Source organism: Theobroma cacao, chromosome 8, assembly GCF_053813885.1.
Source record: "Theobroma cacao isolate CCN51 chromosome 8, ASM5381388v1, whole genome shotgun sequence".
In the NCBI taxonomy this organism is placed as follows: domain Eukaryota; kingdom Viridiplantae; phylum Streptophyta; class Magnoliopsida; order Malvales; family Malvaceae; genus Theobroma; species Theobroma cacao.
The window spans coordinates 1,306,074-1,325,305 of record NC_142646.1 but is presented as its reverse complement, the minus strand read 5'-3'; the positions used below and the strand labels follow the sequence as shown (position 1 = coordinate 1,325,305).

At 38.8% G+C, this 19,232-nt stretch overlaps 4 protein-coding genes and 1 pseudogene across 5 annotated transcripts; 4 read left to right on the top strand and 1 right to left on the bottom strand.

The window, feature by feature from the left end:
* Positions 1-1,117: 1,117 nt before the first annotated feature.
* LOC18591420 (F-box protein CPR1-like) lies at positions 1,118-2,992 on the top strand. The gene has a single exon (XM_007017526.3). It carries the CDS (start codon positions 1,274-1,276, stop codon positions 2,375-2,377), a length of 1,104 nt encoding a protein of 367 aa, XP_007017588.2. The 5' UTR covers positions 1,118-1,273; the 3' UTR covers positions 2,378-2,992.
* A 914-nt stretch (positions 2,993-3,906) lies between these two features.
* Positions 3,907-6,232, top strand: LOC18591419 (dihydroflavonol 4-reductase-like; annotated as a pseudogene). The gene is made up of 6 exons (XR_016027883.1): positions 3,907-4,075; positions 4,222-4,391; positions 5,026-5,220; positions 5,314-5,473; positions 5,573-5,758; positions 5,882-6,232. The product of XR_016027883.1 is annotated as a dihydroflavonol 4-reductase-like (transcript).
* A 1,473-nt stretch (positions 6,233-7,705) lies between these two features.
* Positions 7,706-10,001, top strand: LOC18591418 (bifunctional dihydroflavonol 4-reductase/flavanone 4-reductase-like). The gene is made up of 6 exons (XM_007017524.3): positions 7,706-8,022; positions 8,138-8,307; positions 8,698-8,892; positions 8,979-9,138; positions 9,239-9,431; positions 9,530-10,001. Exons 1-6 carry the CDS (start codon positions 7,905-7,907, stop codon positions 9,729-9,731), a joined length of 1,038 nt encoding a protein of 345 aa, XP_007017586.2. The 5' UTR covers positions 7,706-7,904; the 3' UTR covers positions 9,732-10,001.
* A 1,097-nt stretch (positions 10,002-11,098) lies between these two features.
* Positions 11,099-13,483, top strand: OTC (ornithine carbamoyltransferase). The gene is made up of 5 exons (XM_018125800.2): positions 11,099-11,347; positions 11,731-12,065; positions 12,191-12,322; positions 12,425-12,700; positions 13,117-13,483. Exons 1-5 carry the CDS (start codon positions 11,149-11,151, stop codon positions 13,297-13,299), a joined length of 1,125 nt encoding a protein of 374 aa, XP_017981289.1. The 5' UTR covers positions 11,099-11,148; the 3' UTR covers positions 13,300-13,483.
* Positions 13,484-13,503: 20 nt separating this feature from the next.
* Positions 13,504-18,996, bottom strand: AUL1 (auxin-like 1 protein). The gene is made up of 8 exons (XM_007017521.3): positions 18,436-18,996; positions 15,025-18,079; positions 14,854-14,920; positions 14,598-14,695; positions 14,384-14,449; positions 14,195-14,284; positions 13,847-14,023; positions 13,504-13,724 (listed from the first exon to the last, which is right to left on the bottom strand). Exons 1-8 carry the CDS (start codon positions 18,759-18,761, stop codon positions 13,689-13,691), a joined length of 3,915 nt encoding a protein of 1,304 aa, XP_007017583.2. The 5' UTR covers positions 18,762-18,996; the 3' UTR covers positions 13,504-13,688.
* Between the last annotated feature and the right edge of the window lie 236 nt (positions 18,997-19,232).

Genomic DNA, 19,232 nt, shown 5'->3' with positions numbered 1-19,232 from the left:
CAAGTCGGTTCTTACTGCTTAGGGTCATTGGCGCAAGGTTTCCATTAACCTTGTAGGTTGCTGATGGTACTGCCACTAGAAGTGTGATGTTTTGTAGATATTCTGCAACTGAATCAATTCTTTGATCTGACTGCTCGAGATGGAAGGACCCAGGTTATGGATATGGCTACTGCCGACTGATCATAGGGATTCGTGTAAGAAACCTTTGCACCCTAACCACCCAAATGCATTAAAGAAGGATTGATGGAGAGCATTGTTCATACGAAAATTTGATAAGTCGTTTTTTTTTTCGTACTCTTTAATAAATCTTTGATCGTTTACGATTCATTAATGAATCTTATACATATAATATTCGATCGATTACTTTATAATATATTTTTAATTATAATTTATAAATATAATTTTTATTATATATACGCATGTGTAATAATTAAAAATTGAATTAAAAAATATAAGACAAAAAAAGTCTAAATTGGGATATACCCCAAAACCAAATATATTTACTTCTCTAGGCTCTTTCTCTTCCTCTTTCCTAGTACTTGGGCCCAAATTTCAAGGCTAACGACCTGAATTCTCATGGCATGAGCCGAATCTGACTAGGCCCAAATTCTAGTTAGTGGCTTAGTGGGTCTACTTTTGCATGGCTACAACATCGGACTAGGCCCATGAAAGATCAAGTCACATCCTCCAGAGAATTTCTCCACTCATACAATTTACCATAGTTATTTATTTTAGTAATTAAAATTAATGCGTTGTGTAATGTTGACTATGCACAAATTAAATCATTTGTTGCACGTTTTTATATTTTAGGGGCCGACAGGCCATGCACCCTAAACTAAGGCTGAATTAATTTCTTGGTTGGAAAATGGAAATGCAATCTTCAAAACAGACACCTTTTGAAGACTGGCGGGGAAAGCCTTGAACACTTTCTGGTAATAAATTAGACTTCTGGCCAAACTGGTCGACTTTCACCTTCAAAATCAAAAGTAATTATGTTTTCTGTAGATGGAAGTTGAAACCATGATGAACAGAGTTCACGCTTAATGACAAGAACCTTCATTATCACAGCACCGAACTGGTAATATATATACAAATGACTTCCTCAGTTCTTCACTGACCCACAAATTAAACATTTATAAACATTTGATTGCGGAAAATGATTGGTTTTCGTTCCCAATAAGCCTCTAGTTTAAGTTCAGTAATTTCTGTAAAAAAAGGGTAAAGGAAAGTCCAATAAATGGAAATCTAACTGCAGAGAAAGAACCTAGCAGAAATGGCTTCCATGCCAAGCCCTGTAATCTTTGACATTCTCGTTCGACTTCCAGTAAAATCTCTAGCAAGATTCAAGACCTTAAACAAGCTTTGTGGCTCCTTCATCAGGGATCCACGTTTTATTGGTACCCACTTCAAGTACGGTGCAGATGAAGGTAATGATGTCTGCTTGATCCTTTCATACATGCAGCATGGAAATCTTAACAGCATAGTTCACATCCTCACCGTTAGAGACAATGATGAGCTTGCGCTTGTTGAGTACTCTGCTCCTGTAAGTTTCGACTCTTACCAGATTTTACCTTCTTGCTATGGCTTGGTTTGCTTTTATGGTCTCCATGGCGGCGTTCTTGTTTGCAATCCTAGCACGAAAAACATACTCAGACTCCCAGATATTGATGCTGAGGGCATTCGATCTTTGAGCTGCGGATTTGGGTTTGATCGAATGAGTGGTAAGCATAAGGTCATCAAATTTCTGGAGCCTCTGGAAGCAGAGTACCCTTTTACGGATAATCTCAGGATTGAAATATTCACAACGGGCAATAATTCTTGGAGGACAGTAAGGTACCATCCTTGTTTTCGCTTTCTACACCACCAGCCACCGGTGTTTGCTGGCGGGTTCTTTTTCTGGATTACAGCTGATGCTACCGATCCTGGTGGTCCATCTAGTTTCTCAATTGTTTCCTTTGATATTGGAAATGAAATCTTCGAAGCCATTTCTCCACCAGAAAGTGTTTCAGAAAAGAATTGGTTTAACTTATATCTGGTGGAACTAGGAGGTGAATTATGCTTGGTGGACTTGGATTATGAATTGGATCAAGACAGGAAAAGAATGGACATTTGGATCTTCAAAGCCAGCATTGCTGACAAGAAAGAGCAGTGGGTGCAGGAAACGATCGTTCATCAATCCGAACCTATCGATACCACTCGTCCTGTGGCGTTTGATGGTGAAGAGATTTTACTGCATGGGTTTATCAATGGCCTGGGTAACTTGAACTGGTACAATCTGCGGACTGGTAGTTTTAGGCAACTGAAAATCAAAGGTGTTCTTTCGCAATACTGTCACGCAAGCCATCACGTAGGAAGCCTTTACCCGGTTCTCCATTAATCCATGTGAAAAGCAGGTCGGTCAATAGATAACGTATATTCATCCAGGGCAAGCTAATCTCCAGGGTGTAGACTTGCCCCAACAGACGTAAAGTTGAAGATCCAGCTCCCACCCTCGCCTCCCCTCTTTTCCACCTTTTTTTTTTCTTTGTACTTTCTCTTCCGAGTGCAATTAATGTTTTACATGGTTTCAGCACTTATTAATTAAAGATACATGGCCCCTGCCTCCTGATTCTCTTTGCTCTCTTGATTCCTTGTTCTTGTTCATTGTCTTTGTGTTTCTGCTGCGATGTTCTGCGATTGCTTCTTTCATGTTCCTGACGTTTTTGCCCTGGGACTTCCTTCTCTGCTGATTGATGTCGATGGTTGCTGCTTTTGTTTGCTGCCTTGCTGTGGCTACTTGGTTCTTGTTTTGATTTGTTGTTTTTCTGCCTCCTTCTGTCTTTGTTCCTCTTGAGGGGTTTTTTTATTGCTGCTGATGCTTGTTCCCTTTGTTGGCGGGATGCTTTTTCATCTCCCTTCTTTTTCTCTTTTCTCTATGTTATTGCTTGTTTTCTGATCTTCTTTTGATCAGATCTTGTGTCTTCTGATACTTAATAAAATTCTTCCATCTTAATTACCTTTCAAAAAAAAAAAATTAAAGATACATGGGTAACCACAGGTAACCTCAGCTAACCTAGAATCAACCTGAATGGCCAGCCAATCTGTGCAGAGATCAAATGATTATTTTATATTTTCTAGTTCCATGTTCTGCCACCAGTCATTCAAGGTATGATTCATGAACAAGCTCCTGAAAACAAAAAAAGAGGCAACTGTGCTATCTGAAGACGAGTTCAACTCCATTAAACATGTAATTGCAATAATACATGTACAGATTTGTGAATTTGAGTGCAGGCCCGTATTGCTGCCCTGTTGCATTGAGCACGTGATCCACTAGTCCTTGTACAGTAGTACTAGTCCTACTGACCCAGTCCGTAAAGTCGAAGTACATTCCCACCAAAGGCCCAATTAGACTTAGAGATGCCCATAACGCAGACCAGTGTCCTTTTGACAGAGAGAGAGAGAGAGACCTAGGAAGAAGTATTACATTCAAATTAAGTCAATAAGTTTAAAACCATTGATTTTACATACTAGAATAAGTGTAAACCTTCAAGTCATTGGGTTGGTGGTAGGTTGGTAGCCTTGCCATGGCCTAATCCCACAAGCCGATGATCAAATTTCAGAGAAACAATCACCTACCCCATGGTTAGATTGAAATTGATGTGAAGAAAGCATCTGACTAACAAATTACGAAGAACATTTGTGTTCCCAGTGCTTGTCCAACTATTTCAAAGCAGTACAATCATGGCTGATTCGAACATACAAGTGTAGGGAATAGGAGTAGGTAACGGCTCAACCAACTAATGCTCACGTGCAAAACCGTCAGCTGACCACGTGACGAGACCCATGGGTTAGATGGAAAGAAAACTTCAGCCTTTCGTAAATACTCGGCCCATCCTACCTTAAAATGAAAGTACGTGGAGTAATAGTAGTAGTATTAACAAATACTTTTGCGTTTTGTCCTGCCGTTTCAGAAGAAAATTCGATTATGGGATCGGACGGCGAGATGGTGTGCATGACAGGCGCGTCATTGGATCATGGCTCGTCATGCTGCTCTTGGAACGCAGTTATGTCGTACGCGCCACCCTGCGCGACCCTGGTCGTTTTCTAAGTCACACTTTCTTCTCCTCCTTCCTCCATGTTCATTGGCCCATCAATATTTATTTTAAAAGAACAAAAACAATAAAATATCTTGGGGTTTAGTACTATTTTAGTTGTTTTTTTTTCCCATTTGTTTGGTAGCAGACAACTTGAAGAAGGTAAATCATTTACTAGGGCTACCCAAAGCTAAGACACATCTGAGTCTGTGAAAGGTTGATTTAGGCGAAGAGGGTAGCTTTGATGATGCAATTCAAGGTTGCACGGGTGTGTTCCATGTCGCCACACCCATGGATTTCGAGTCCAAGGACCCTGAGGTACTAAAGTAGAAAGCAGCTTAGCTTGGATTGGATGTGTTTTGAGTCCCTGTTAAAGTGTTAAGTGAGGGTTTTGGCTTCTAAGTTCTAAGCTCTAACACACAGATGAAAGCTAAGAATACTTTCCATTAATGGTAAGCGCTAAGCAGATGGCCGGAATATGATCATACATGGTGGCTTAAAAGTCAAGAATTAAAGTAAACCATACTCAATATTTATCTTCTATTTGGTTACTATAAACAAAAAAAGATGTACTAGTAATTTAAACCATTGGTAATGTAAGGATAGACCACAGTATCCGACCTGATAAAATTATTTAAATTCATGAGTTTTAAGAACTGTAATTAATAAGATAAAAGCAACTCCTTTAATTTGAAGGAAACAATAGGGTAAACTACATTAAATGAGGAAAGAGAGAGTGAGAAGGGGGCGTCATCTTTCCATTGCTTAGTGCACCGTGTCCTTTATGCCAACTGCCAATCAACGGATATTTTAGTGTTTTCATGCTATAAATTGGAATTCTACATATAATAAGACAGCACCTAAGCTAATCCAGCTGTTGATAGACTGGTAAAGTATCAAATTGAGTGCGCCTTTCTTTTGTTGTCAAAAGTAATTGCTTTCTGCTGTGCAGAATGAAGTCATAAAACCAACAATCAATGGGGTGTTAAGCATCATGAAAGCATGTGCTAAAGCCGAAACTGTTAGAAGGTTGGTGTTCACATCATCTGCAGGAACTATTGATGTTGCAGAGCACCAAAAGCCCTTCTATGATGAAACCTGTTGGAGCGGTCTTGCATTTATCCAGGCCAAGAAAATGACTGGTTGGGTTAGTATGCTGCTAGCTTTCCAAGTTCCTAATTAATCAAGGGGAGAGAACAAAAAAATGTCGAATTCTAATCCTTTTTCCTGGTTGATATAGATGTACTTTGTCTCCAAGACCATGGCAGAGCAAGCCGCCTGGAAGTTTGCTAAAGAAAACAACATCGATTTTGTCAGCATAATACCACCTTTAGTTGTTGGTCCATTTATTATGCAGTCGATGCCGCCAAGCCTTATAACTGCACTTTCTCCCATCACTGGTACAGGCTTCTCTGTGATTTTCCACAGTGAGTGATCAGTGCTTGAATTTGTACACAGAAGATTTAACATAATTTTTCTGCTGAGTTGTTTCAATTCAGGGAATGAAGCTCAGTACTCGATCATAAAACAAGGCCAGTTTGTTCATTTAGATGACTTATGTAGAGCTCATATCTTTCTGTTCCTAAAGCAGAGGGCCGCTACATTTGCGCCTCTCACCATGCTACCATTCTAGATATTGCAAAGATGCTTAGAGAAAAATACCCTGAATACAATGTTCCCACCGAGTAAGTTCCTTACCTGGTAAATATAACTTGTAAAGGTTGGGATTATTTTCTCACACATTGTTTAGAGTTTCGATTGAATTGCCAGAATTTCGATTCCTGGCCTGATGAGACAATTGTGATCAGGTTCAAGGATGTGGATGAGAGCCTGAAGAGTGTGGAATTCTCTTCAAAAAAGCTCACGGACTTGGGATTCGAGTTTAAGTGCAGCTTGGAAGACATGTTCACAGGAGCTGTTGAAACATGCCGAGAAAAGGGTCTGCTTCCTCTTTCCAATGAGAAGAAGATCGATATAAAGTAAAAGATGTACCGTCTGGCAATGATTGCCATTGTCTTCCACTTCGGGCTTTGGAAAATAAAGATTTGAATTGGGCATCAGCTATAGCGGTATTGTAATATGGGGTCGACCATATCTATAAATTATCTTATGTATTTCGAACTTCGTAGAAATCAAGGTCCCATATTCTTTTTCTCTAATTCTTTCCAATTCTTAATAAAAAGGGGAAATTGCAAGCTTTGATCCATGGTGTTCATGCTCAAAGCACAGACACAAGTAACCTTAACTTAACTACCAAGATTAACGGGTTTCCATTTGTTGAAAAACATTAATCAAATAAAAAAAATTATTAAGGGTTTCTACCCTTCAAATTATATCTTCTCACCTGATCAGCTTCATTCCAACACGAGGAGCTGTCACCAGAGAGTCAAAAGACACTGCTGGAAGCAAAGATGAGATGGGAGAAAGGCCCTAACGAGTTAGATTTACTTTGATTAGATGCTAAGTAACCACAGTACCATTAACCAATTCTTGCATACAAGTTTGATGTACATGTTTAATTGAAAGCGAGAGTCCAATTGACTAAACTCTCGCCTTTCAATTGGACTAACAATTATTTAAATATGTATTCAAGTTTGGGCCTTATTCTCTATACTGAGGTTGGCTTGAATTAAGTGGTTCTCAATAGCTATATGTTTGGCAATTTTGTTTGTATAAATGAAATACCTTTTTAGTGATAAATAATTACCCTCCAACTCTTTATGATTTGAAAGACTTTTAATTGAATGAAAATGAGGGTTTGGAGACTTCTGAATAACCTGTCATTTCCATTAAATCTTCTCCAAATGATGTCATTCCTTCCCCTCCTACCTTTCTTTCTTTCTTAATTTTTCCTTTGTGGTGGACGAGATGGAAGACAGACTAACTTCTTGGAAGGAAAGAGGGGTAAAAAAAGAGCTAGAAAAGTCAAACATTGAATTTAGTTACTAGTGACATGAATGAGCAATAAATCTTACATTTCTTAATATGAAACCTTAGTTATAATAGTAGATGTATTATTATTATTTTATTGTTTTAATCACTGTTAGTAAGAAGTAAAAGGCTTCAGTTCTATACCATTACTATTACTGTTTTAATTACGATCATAAATTTATAATTATAATGAAATAACAACAGGTAATTCATATTTAAATTATTTGCAAAACATAAAACTCCACCTACTGTTCAACCCTAAGCTTAATTAGTATTGCTAATAAACTGTAACCGAGGAAAGCAAAGCATAGAATCATAATTTCAATGCGACATATTACCATAAATAGAACTTACAACATATTAAGACAGTTAAATTTAGTTTATACCCTTCTCAACTGAAGACATGTATGTCTTTGTCTGGTATTGAGATGATTTCATTATGAAGAGAATAAATGAACTCCTAAGTGATTGAATTCAAAGGCATCGATGACTGATTTTGAACCTTCTCTAAACAAATTTGAAGTTAAAACCAGAAGTAATTTCGCTTGAAAAGAACAGATTAATTATGTTGAAGGATCGGTTCCTGTTTATTACCAACAACCAAACACGTGCGGATTCGTCAGTTGACCACCCAGGTTTGGTGGGAGTTTTGCTACTGTGTTCTGGTGTAAGTTAGATGGAACTAAAGATCAATCTGCTTGGACCATCCAAGGCTCTTCCTTTTCCTCATTCCAGTTTCGTCAGTTTTCCGGACGCACGTATCCAATCTTATATAAGCTACCAAGGCCGAACCTTATGAAGGCAAACGATTTTTCCTTGAATTGTTATCTCCCTATCAGTGGTCTGTAGGGCTTCTTTAAGCTATTTCCCAACCCCAACTTATCAAATCTTAGGAAAGCCATGGGATCAGAACCTCAGAGCGTTTGTGTCACGGGAGCATCTGGTTTTATCGGATCATGGCTCGTCATGAGGCTCCTGGAGAACGGCTATGCGGTTAGAGCCACCGTGCGTGACCCTGGTTCGTTTTCCTTTCTACCATGATCTTGACCAATCCATGTTGACTCGGTTTGCATCTTTGGGTCTGTTTGATGTATACTCAGCACAACTATTCTTTTTTCTTCTGATGATAACAGATAATGTAAAGAAGGTGAAGCATTTGCTTGAGCTGCCTAAAGCCGACTCCCACTTGACTTTGTGGAAGGCTGATTTATCTGAAGAGGGAAGCTTCGATGCAGCAATCCAAGGCTGCACTGGAGTGTTCCATGTTGCCACTCCAATGGATTTTGAGTCCAAGGACCCCGAGGTTTAGTCTTTTATCTGTTGAAATTTGTCAAATATTACTAAATTTATACTGCTTGCTTTACAGAGGAATTGCTTAACAAACAAACTTGTTTTACATCTCTGGGTTTCTTCTTTTCACTGCAGTATTACTATATTGAGTTTCTTACTTTTTAGTAATCATAAGCAAATAAGTAATGATGGGTTATGGGTTATATTGAGTTTGGTGTGCTAATTCAACTATGGTGCTAAATATGGAACACCATTTTACACTCGAAATGGGTTTCACTGTCATGTTTCTTTAGTTCAGATGATATATATTTTGTTACTGTAAAATGGAAATAGCAACTCTGTTTTTTAATTGGTAGGTAGTTGTTATCTTATTTGAATGATTGATTTTGTTCTTAATTTGCAGAATGAAGTGATAAAGCCAACAATAAATGGAGTATTGGACATCATGAAAGCATGCGTCAAAGCAAAGACGGTCAAGAAGTTGGTATTCACGTCATCAGCTGGAACTGTCAATGTTGAAGAACGCCAGAAGCCTGTTTATGATGAAAGTAACTGGAGCGATTTGGAATTTGTCTACGCCAAGAAAATGACAGGATGGGTTAGTGATTAAGCCTGGTTTCTCCCTTTTCTTTCATCGTTCAAGAACAAAAAAGAAACTTAAAGCCCTTTCTTTCTGGTTTCTAGATGTATTTTGTCTCCAAGACTTTGGCTGAGCAAGCTGCTTGGAAGTTTGCTAAGGAGAATAACTTGGATTTCATCACTATAATCCCTACTCTTGTGATTGGTCCATTTCTTATGTCATCAATGCCACCTAGCCTGATAACTGGCCTTTCACCCATCACCGGTACTTGCCACTGCCATTGCCATTTTTGCTTGAAGGAAATACTAATACAGGGAATGAGTTTTAACATTTTTTTTTTTTGTGAAACATTGTTTCAATACAGGGAATGAAGCTCATTACACTATTATTAGACAAGGCCAGTTTGTCCACTTGGATGATCTCTGCATGGCTCACATATTCTTGTTCGAAAATCCTAAAGCAGAGGGCCGCTACATTTGCTCCTCCCATGAAGCTACTATTGTCGAACTTGCCAAAATGCTAAGAGAAAAATACCCAGAGTACAATATTCCTACAAAGTAAGCCAATTCAATTCTAACAGAATACAAAAACTTGGCATTAAGATTTTGTGCTACTCCCATGGATGTGTTACATATTTGGTTGCTTGATTCCTCAGGTTCAAAGATGCGGATGAAAACTTGGCAAACGTAGTCTTCAGTTCCAAGAAGTTGCTGGACTTGGGTTTCCAGTTTAAATACAGTTTGGAGGACATGTTTACAGGAGCCGTCGAGACATGCCGGGAAAAGGGATTGATTCCTGCTCCTATTAAGAAGGATGCTGTCGATGTCAAGGGTTGTACAACCCCTGTTCCTGTTTAACCTGCAGTCAACGGCACAAGTTAGAAAAACAACATCAATTATCTAACCATGGATGTCATCATGCTCATGGCTTTCGTTTTGATTGATGAAAATAAAAGATTTTCCTCAAGAATTATGGAGTTTGTTCTTGCTCATGTATTGCAACTGAGTTAGGGGGAGGGGGGGGGGGGGGGGGGGGGGGGGCAAATTATGTAAAATCTACCCCATGATTGTGGGTTTTGGAAGTGGTTGCACTTTCGGTAATATTGATTATGTTATTTATTCCAGGAATTGGTCAGATTATCATACTCATGGTACCCTAAACTAGTATCAAAGATTCAAATATGATTACGAATACCCTTTTATCTCTCCCACAAAGAACAACTAGACTGAAAACATTTGGTAAGGTAATAACTCGTGACTGGGAAAATTAGCCGTGAAAACAATCAGATGGTGATTACTATTTTGCAAGATATTGAATTGAAACAAGGTTTCCTATTCGAAACGAGGATGTATAGAGCCTTGATTTTGTGAGAATGATGGTTCCTGATCCTGACTGACTGTGGCTGGTAGATGGAGAAAGTTGGGTGGCCGGTGCATTCAAGAACCTAGCTTGGCAGTTGGGTGTGGATTAATTGGGTATTACCATTAAGTTCCTTCTGTTTATTTGGTATTGGATGATTAGAATTTGAGTAGGGTTCGAGTTATAAAACTACTATCAATCATGAATTTAGATAATGTTCCTAAGATACTTACTACTTGAATTCGATTTTAAATAATTATTTTTAATATTAAATTTTAATTTATGTAGGACAAGTCAATGCAGAGGTTATATCTGGCATTTGCTTGGCTACATCACACCACCGATTAAGGTAGTTTTTTGTATTCTTCTTATTGACTAAAGAAATTATTAGAATTAGCTTTCAAAAAAATATTAAATTTTAGTTATATTATATTATTTTTAAAGTCTTTATAATTAATATAATATTTGTTAAAATTTATTAATTATTTTAAATATAATTTTCAATTTTAATTTATTTTTGATAAATTAATTTTAATTTCTTTAATAATTTACATAAAAATTGATTTTAAATTTATTTTATTCAGATATTTAACCGATAATGTTTAAGATATTTGGGTAAGATTTGAATAATAATTTTAAATTTTAATATAATATTTTTCAGGCTTAAATACTCCGTGCATTATTATTTTAATACTTTAACAATAAACATATGAGTATGGATCGGGCCAAGTGCAGGCCCTTTACAGGCCTGGCCCATTCTCATGTCCAGTTATTTTATTTTGAACAGCACTCTGCGCCACTACAACGGAAAGGCAGGGGCATTTGAGTCAATTCGGGACTTTATAAAGTCTCCCCTTAAGCCCCTCGCAACTGGTATTTCACTTTTCTGCTGTTAGTTCTCTCCCACCGAAAACAATGGCGGCGATCTCTGGCCACTGCACATTCCGATCACACAAATTGCCTCTCTCCTCCTCCTCCTTCTCCTCATTCTCCGGCGGAGCTGACCGATCTTCCCGCATTTCCTTCGCTTCTCCTCTGTCGGTCCGCCGAAACCACATCCCTTGCCAGGCCTCCTCCGCCACCTCACCACCTTCTTCTTCCGTCAATGGGATAGGTTCGTTTTTTCGTTTTTTTTGAATTCAGTCTTTTAACTGGCTTCTCTTTGTTTTGATATTGGATGAACAATTGTGAAGTTAATTTGGTAATTGTGCTTAGAATTAGGGTTTGCATGCTGCTTTAATTATGGTCTAATCACAGAAATGCTCATTAGATGAAGAAATTTTGCTATTTTTGAATAATGTAGGCTTTATTATACGCTGCTCTATGATTAAGCAATTGAAGGGTTAGGTCTTTTGATTGATTAAGAATACGGAAGTAATCAATACTGAATGCGTCAAAAACTCTTGCAAATTTTTGTTCGAAATTCTGAATGAACAAATTGGTTAGAGTTTACAGATTTTATTGTACTTTTATTCACTTTTGTTTGCTATTTTACAGCAAAAGGGGAGATGAAGGATTTTTTGCATATTAGCGACTTTGATAAAGCTACCATAATGAAGATATTAGACAGGGCTGCAGAGGTCAAGGCACTGTTAAAATCAGGAGATAGGTCATTTGTTCCATTTAAGGGTAAGAGTATGGCAATGATTTTTGCAAAGCCATCAATGAGGACACGAGTTTCATTCGAGACTGGATTTTTTTTGCTTGGAGGTCATGCTATATATTTGGGACCAGATGATATCCAGATGGGTAAACGTGAGGAAACTCGTGATGTTGCTCGTGTTTTATCTCGCTATAATGACATCATTATGGCACGTGTATTTGCTCATCAGGTATGATGGTGAGTTTTTTTTTTCTTCCAAGTGATTATATCTTAGGGTGGTCTCATTTTAATTTGATTTTTTTTTTAAAAAAAATTATGGTTAAAGGTGCAATTTCTTTATCTGTTCTGTTGCAGGACATTCTTGATTTGGCTAAATATGCTACTGTACCTGTCGTGAATGGCTTGACAGATTACAACCACCCTTGTCAAATAATGGCTGATGCCCTCACAATTATTGAACATGTTGGTCAATTGGAAGGGACGAAGGTGTCTTTCTTGCTAATTTACCTTGGTTGTTAGCTTCTATACTGTGGATCTAATATCTGGTTGTATGATTTAACTTTGGTTTGATGTGAATGAAAATTTCAGGTTGTCTATGTTGGGGATGGAAACAATGTTGTGCACTCTTGGCTGTTGTTGGCTGCAGTTGTTCCTTTCCACTTTGTCTGTGCCTGCCCTAAAGGTTTTGAGCCTGATAAAGAGACTGTTAAGAAGGCACAGCGAGCTGGGATCAGCAAGATTGAGATTACAAATGATCCAAAAGAAGCAGTCAAAGATGCTGATGTTGTGTATTCAGATGTGTGGGCTAGCATGGGGCAAAAGGAAGAGGCTGCCTATCGTCGTCAAGTATTTCAAGGATTTCAGGTGTGCTTTAGGACAGATTCTTCTTTCAAAATATTGATATCAACATTGACTGATAGGGGAACTCATTTGGCTCATATGCTATTCCTGATTGATGCCAATGGTGGATTTGACCATGCAATCACCAACTGCACAATTCAAATCCTTTATGCTTTTTTCCTATCCTCTTCCCACCCCTTAATATTTTATTCTAAAATTTATAATGAGAAATTCTCTGCCTGAAACATGAATGAGTTCTTCTTGTGAATTTTTCAGTTTGTGTAGTGTTAAACATGAATTAACTGCTTCTCATAGTCAATTACGTTCTTATACCTTCTGCATTAAAATCTGATGTGCTGTGTTATATGTCATGCCTAATCTGCAATCTGATATTTTGCTTGTTATCAAATTTCTTGCTGTGTTTTGCAATCGCATTGCAGGTTGATGAAGCTCTTATGAAGATAGCAGGCCCCAAAGCTTATTTCATGCATTGCTTGCCAGCCGAAAGAGGAGTGGAGGTGACTGATGGTGTTATCGAGGCTCCCAACTCCATTGTCTTCCCACAAGCGGAAAATCGCATGCATGCACAGAATGCTATAATGCTTCATCTACTAGGCGTATGATTCCATTGCAATGCTGCATTTTTTAAGGCTAGTGCTTCAATGTTTAAATGAAAACCGACTAAGGCGTGTTACCTCTCTAATTCCATTTTCAGCTTAGATACAAACTTTTATTAGTTGAGTTTAAACTTTTTATTCTGGTTTTAAGTTATGAAATATTAGTATATTCTCTGGCGATTATCACCCATATCAATAGCTGTACAGTGCTAGAGTGTCAATAGTCTTTCTCTCTTGGTGCATATATTCGTTTAATTCAATAACAATATGGAATTACAGCTTGCATATTAAGCCAGACGAATGAGTAAAAAAGAATGCCTCCACTAAGACTTTGCTTGCTTCGTGTACCAGGGAGTATGCAGTCACTGTAAGCTTCCACCAAAGTGGATCTCTCTCTAACGTTCTTCTGCACTAAATTTGTTCCAACCCTCCTGGAGATTACACACGTACAACAGGCAATTTAGATTATTTCTTGTTTCCCTCCCGTTGTGGAAGAAATAAATTACTAGCAAATCAATGAAAGAGTCGTATGGGGGGGGGGGGAGGTACACACCTTTAGAAGATCAAAAACTTTCTCACACGTGTACTTTTGCTGTATGCTTGCCCCTCGTTGCTGCAACTTGTCAGGATGAACACAAAGCGTGGCTTTTCTGTATGCTTTCTTCACAGCTGCAGTAGCTATGATATCTGTAAGTGGTATCGGCTGCCAACCGCAATCTGGGCCAAGGATCTGCCAGCAGTGCGACGTCAATGTGAAAAATATGATACTACGATCCTATGATACTTTCCACAACACTTGCATTGGGTGAATTAACTGGGCATTCCTGACTAGATTTATGCCCATACATGTTGTAATGTGGATAGAGACATTAGTGAACACAAGTAGAGAGCTGTTACATACATATTGCAAAGTGGATAGCAGTGCGCGTAAATTTCCTTGCTTCCCACTTGACCACCTTTTGACTTCAGCATCCAGGGTTTCTGCTAATCTCTGCAATATATAAATTAGGGTCTAAAACTGTTAGACAAGAACTGAAGCCTTCCTCATAGGTTGCAAAAGATTTCTCATTTCATTTGAATGGATAATTACATTTCTTTCAGCTTGTTCTTTCTGAGCAAGAAGATCACGCTTGTTCTTCTCTGCAAGAGCTTTCGCCTGGAAACGCCAAACCCAAGCAAGAGAGAAAAAAAAAAAAAGTGAGCTTTTCACGTGTCTGGAAATACTTGTCCTGACATCCACCAGGGGTTTGGGGGCAGGGGAAGAAAAGAAGAGAGTTGAGAGAGAAAGATTGCAGAACTCGTACCGCTCGTTCTGCTGTCCTTTGATGCCTTTCCAACCTAGCTTTACATCTTTGAGCTGACTCGCCAGTAGCTCCACCCAATCCCTCAGAAGAGTTCGAAGCTTCATGAAGCAAAATAAAGATGATTCAGGAATCAGGATTTATGGGTTTTTTTCTTTTTCTTTTATGCCAAATAAGTAGTCTAATCTTCATAAAAAATGATGGTTTTGCTTCTCTTTTTTGGTAAGTACATGCAGGGGTATTTTTGAATACCACGTACCACTCTGATTTGAAGAATTAGGATATCTGCCAGTTGCAGGAGGACATGAGCCTTTGTAATGTGAATCCTGCAAGAGATTCTTTAGATCATTTCTTTGCCCTTCCATTCCTTCCAAAAACATGCTGAAAGATTAACAGGGAAGATAAATGCATGACAAAAGGAGACACTCACATAAGATTGGAAGCTTTGTTTTGCATCAGAAAACTTTTCAGCCTGGTTTCTGGCTCCAAAGGCGGCCTTCTCAGACAATGCTTTCTCTAGGGCACGCTGCCGGGCCTCTGCAGTTGCTCTCTCTACTGCAGCACGCTCAGCTTTAAGTTTAGCTTCCATAAAAGCCTTATCATTGACCTCTGCAGAAGGCTTGGCTGACTCACCTTGGGCGTCAGCCTTTACCTTACGCCGTCCTTCTACATTTGTTCTTCCAGCAGCAGCCCTTTCACGGGCTTCTGCAAATGCCCTTTCACGAGCTTCACGAATTGCTCTTTCAACAGCTATTCTCTCCTTTTCTCTTTCCCTTTTCCTCTCTTTTGCTTCATCTACTCTTCTTTGTTGTTCCTTCTCTAGCTCAACGTCTTCTTGGGAATTATTTTTGGTTTCCCTCTCTTCCTTTGTCAGGGTTTCATGATGATTCTCCTCATTGTTTTCTGTACTTTGACTTGTTTCAACATCATGAGCTATTTCTGTGGTTTCATGTTTCTCACCAAACTTACCATGTAGCAGAGAATCAACCAACCTTCCCTCATCAGGGAATTCAAAGTTGTTCTTGTTCTCTTCCTGTTTCAACACAACTTCAGCATCCCTGACGTCTTCTTCTGATTCACAAGCCAGTTCTTCAACATGCTTCTCCAGGGTGCAGATTATTTCAGACTCTTTGGAATGCTGCTCATATTGCTTTTGCTCAAAACTTATCTCTGCTGTATCAATATCTATACCATTTCTGTCAAAATCAATTGCCTCGGTTTTATTTTCTGATTGCTGCTCAATCTCATTGAGGTTAAAGTTGCTTTCAGCCAAGCCAGTATTATCAAATGCTAGGTTTTCTTCCAAGTTACCAGCCACTTCAACTGCTTCTGAATCTATTCTAGTTTCCTCACAGCTGTCTTCGTTTCCTTCTGCTATCCCCCCATTTTCTTCGTTTACAAGTAAATCAGGAGTCATTTCACAGCTGTCTTCATTTATAGAGGATTCCAGAGTTTCATCTAGGTTGTTGATTTCATTTTCCTTGTATGCATCATTGGCTGCTTCAAGATCTTCCTCACAGCACTCTAGAGCAGCTTCCGTTAATTCTGTCATCTCATCTGCTTTTTGATCAGTCAGTTTTTGCATCTCTTCAGTTCCCACACTGTCAGGAGCTTCTTTTTGTCCCTCCTCCACTGCTTCCATCTGATAAGCATCTTCAAACATATCACTATTCTCTTCAGCCTCCATAAATTCCTCATCCTCCAACAAGTCATCATCCTCTTCAAGGCTCCCCTCCCTTTCTTCCTCATCATCAAAATTATTATGTCTAAGATCAATTATTTCCTGTTCCTCCATTTCGTCTGACATCTGCTCATTGTCTTCTATATTGCAATCATCTTCTTCTTCTTCCTTGTTTTCTTCTGCTCCACAAGCCTCCTTACATTCTGCCTTCAGTTCTGATATCTCAAAAGCTTCTTCAGATCGCTTCCCCAATTCTTTCTGCATAGAAACATCTGGTAGTAGCATCTCATTCTCTTCCTTCTCAAAAACATCTTCTAATCCACAACCATTTTCTTCCTGTTTAAGCACATGATTACGTTTCTCCACATGATCAATATCCTGAGCAATTTCTAGTGTTTCCATATTATCAATAACCTTCAACTCTTGCATTTCAACTTTTCTCTCATCTTCTGTTGGTTTCTCTGGCTCTTTCAAGTTACTTTCACATGCTTCTAGTTCACTGGACATTTTATTTTCAGTTTCTTCCCACGGTTCAGAAAATCCTAGTTTAGTTTCATCTTCTTTCCGATCATGAAACTCTACATCTAACTTCTTTTTATTCAGACATTCATCCTTATCACATAACTCTTTTGATGCATCTAGTTTCCTCTCAACCTCCTGTTTAGGAACCTCCTCAACAGCTTCTGATTTCTCACCATATTTTTCTAAGTTTTCAATGATTTTTTTCTCTTCTCCTTCATATTCATTCAGAGCCTGCATCACTTCCTTTTCTCTTTCTCCCTGTTTTGCTGCTTCCCTTTTTTCTGCTTCTTCATGCCTACAATTAGCTTGTGGTGATGTGAAATTCTTTGCACATGTTCCTCCTGCAGCTTCTCTGGCAGTGAAAATTTTCTCACTGTCATCTGATTCGGCTGCCACTTGGCCAACTTTTATCACATTTTGCTTTCTTACTTCAGGAGGGGTTTGCACAGAAGCATCTATCTTTTCACATGTCTCCTGCGCCATATCTGGCATGATATCATTTTGTTTGACAGTATCTTTACTTTTCTTTCTCGCCTCAGCTTTCAAAACACCATTAAAGCTTGGTTTTGTACGATTTACATGACCTCCTTTTCTTCTTTCCATCAATTCTTTTGCAATTTTTAACCTGGCTTGAGCCTCCTCTATTGCCTTCTTGACTGCAGCTGCAGAAGTAGCAGCAACTGAATTTGCATCCACTTCATCATCCAAGTAAGGTGGGGAAGAGACACCTACATCACCATCTAAAGAATAACTCCTAAAAACCCCAAGCTTCATAGAACCACGCTTATTACCACCCATGTTATTCAACATGCTTGAAGCGCGAGGGACTTTCGGAGGTGTTCTATGGCCAACATCATAAGAACCAAATAATACATCATTAAAATCAGACCCATTACTGCCAGATTTGCTGCGCAATTCTTTAACAACTGTCGAAGTCTGTTTACTACTGGACACTGGCTTCTTATGCATGCCTTCTACTGTCCCCTCACTGGAATTGCTGGACTTATATGTCTCATTTACAACTGAGGAATCTGGCTTGTCCCTTGATGAAGTGATTTTTTCATCAACTAAACGTGTATAACCAGGAACAGCATGAAGCTGCGCTACATGTGTTGTTCCATTTGCCCCGTTTTTGCTTCCAGGGCTGATTTTATTATATGACATTTTGAACTGCTTCACACCATTACCGGATTCATGGGAGGTTTGATCATTCGACCCCACCGGAATATTCAAAGGATATGAGAATGACCCTTCTGAATACGATCGTGTCTTAGCTGGAGTCCTACAAAATCAATTAACTCAGGCTCAATCTTTCCATATATAAAAGTTAAAAATATTTAGTACTTTCCAAAAATTCAACATTCAACAATCTCTACTCTTGGCAAGGTCTTAAATAAAACTTCTTCTGAAAATACAAGGCCAAAGTATCAATGCAGCCCTTCTCAACCATCTAAGCTACGAACGAACAGTTTAAACAAAAAGGGTGTGCTTGGACTTTGGAGAGCCATGAAAGTTCTCACCTTTGCATAAAAATGTAAACTTCTTTCTACATCAAAACCCGCCCTAACACCTTGTTTAACTATCTAACCATCTCAATCCTCAAATTAACAGAATAAACAGAAAAGAAAAAAATCTTACTTTTTAGCTCTTGGTGGCTTAGCAATGAATTCCTCATGAGAAACAGCATACTCGAAGTCTCCAAAACCGCCAAAAATGTTGGAATATTCAAGCTTCGAGCTCGAAACATCGACCGAGAACTTCCTCTCATTCAGCTCAGGGACATCAAGAACCGGAATCGAAGAGCCGGAACCGCCACCAAATATCTCGGCGTAATCTTCAACACTCGATCCTACCTTACTTTGACCACTGAAAACGCCGTCGTACATGTTTTTACCGTTGAAGCTGTGACCATGGCTAAGTTTCTTAGAAAAGGCCGTAGCAGCCGAAGCTCTCTGGTATTCCATTGAAATGAAAAAAAAAAACAAAGAAAATCCTTAGGGTTTGCTTTCCAGAGTTCTATTATAATTTTTCTCTTGTTTCTGTTTCTCTGCAGAGGAAAAAAAATGGTCTGCAGAGTTCAAAGACCAGGAGAGAAGAAGACTGAGGACGAGAAAATGAAAAGAGTTTTTGATTGAGACGAGAAAACGAGGAGAAGAGGAAGAAAAGAAAAATTACTAATAAATGGAGCATATTTGTCAGTGTACGGCATTCAAGGAAAGGGCAAGGAACGGGGTGGGAGGGGGGATGGTTGAAAGAAAGGGAGGGAAAAGATCGGTCAAGTGACCGGCGAAAGCCGGTGAACCGTTGGTTTGTGTGAGGGGTGAGTTTGGCATTTGGCTGTCACTTTTATCGATAATCAATTTTTAGTTTTGTCTGTTGTCGTTTGTACTAGAATGTCTTCTTTCCATGTCATCCAACCTGTCACCAATCGTCGA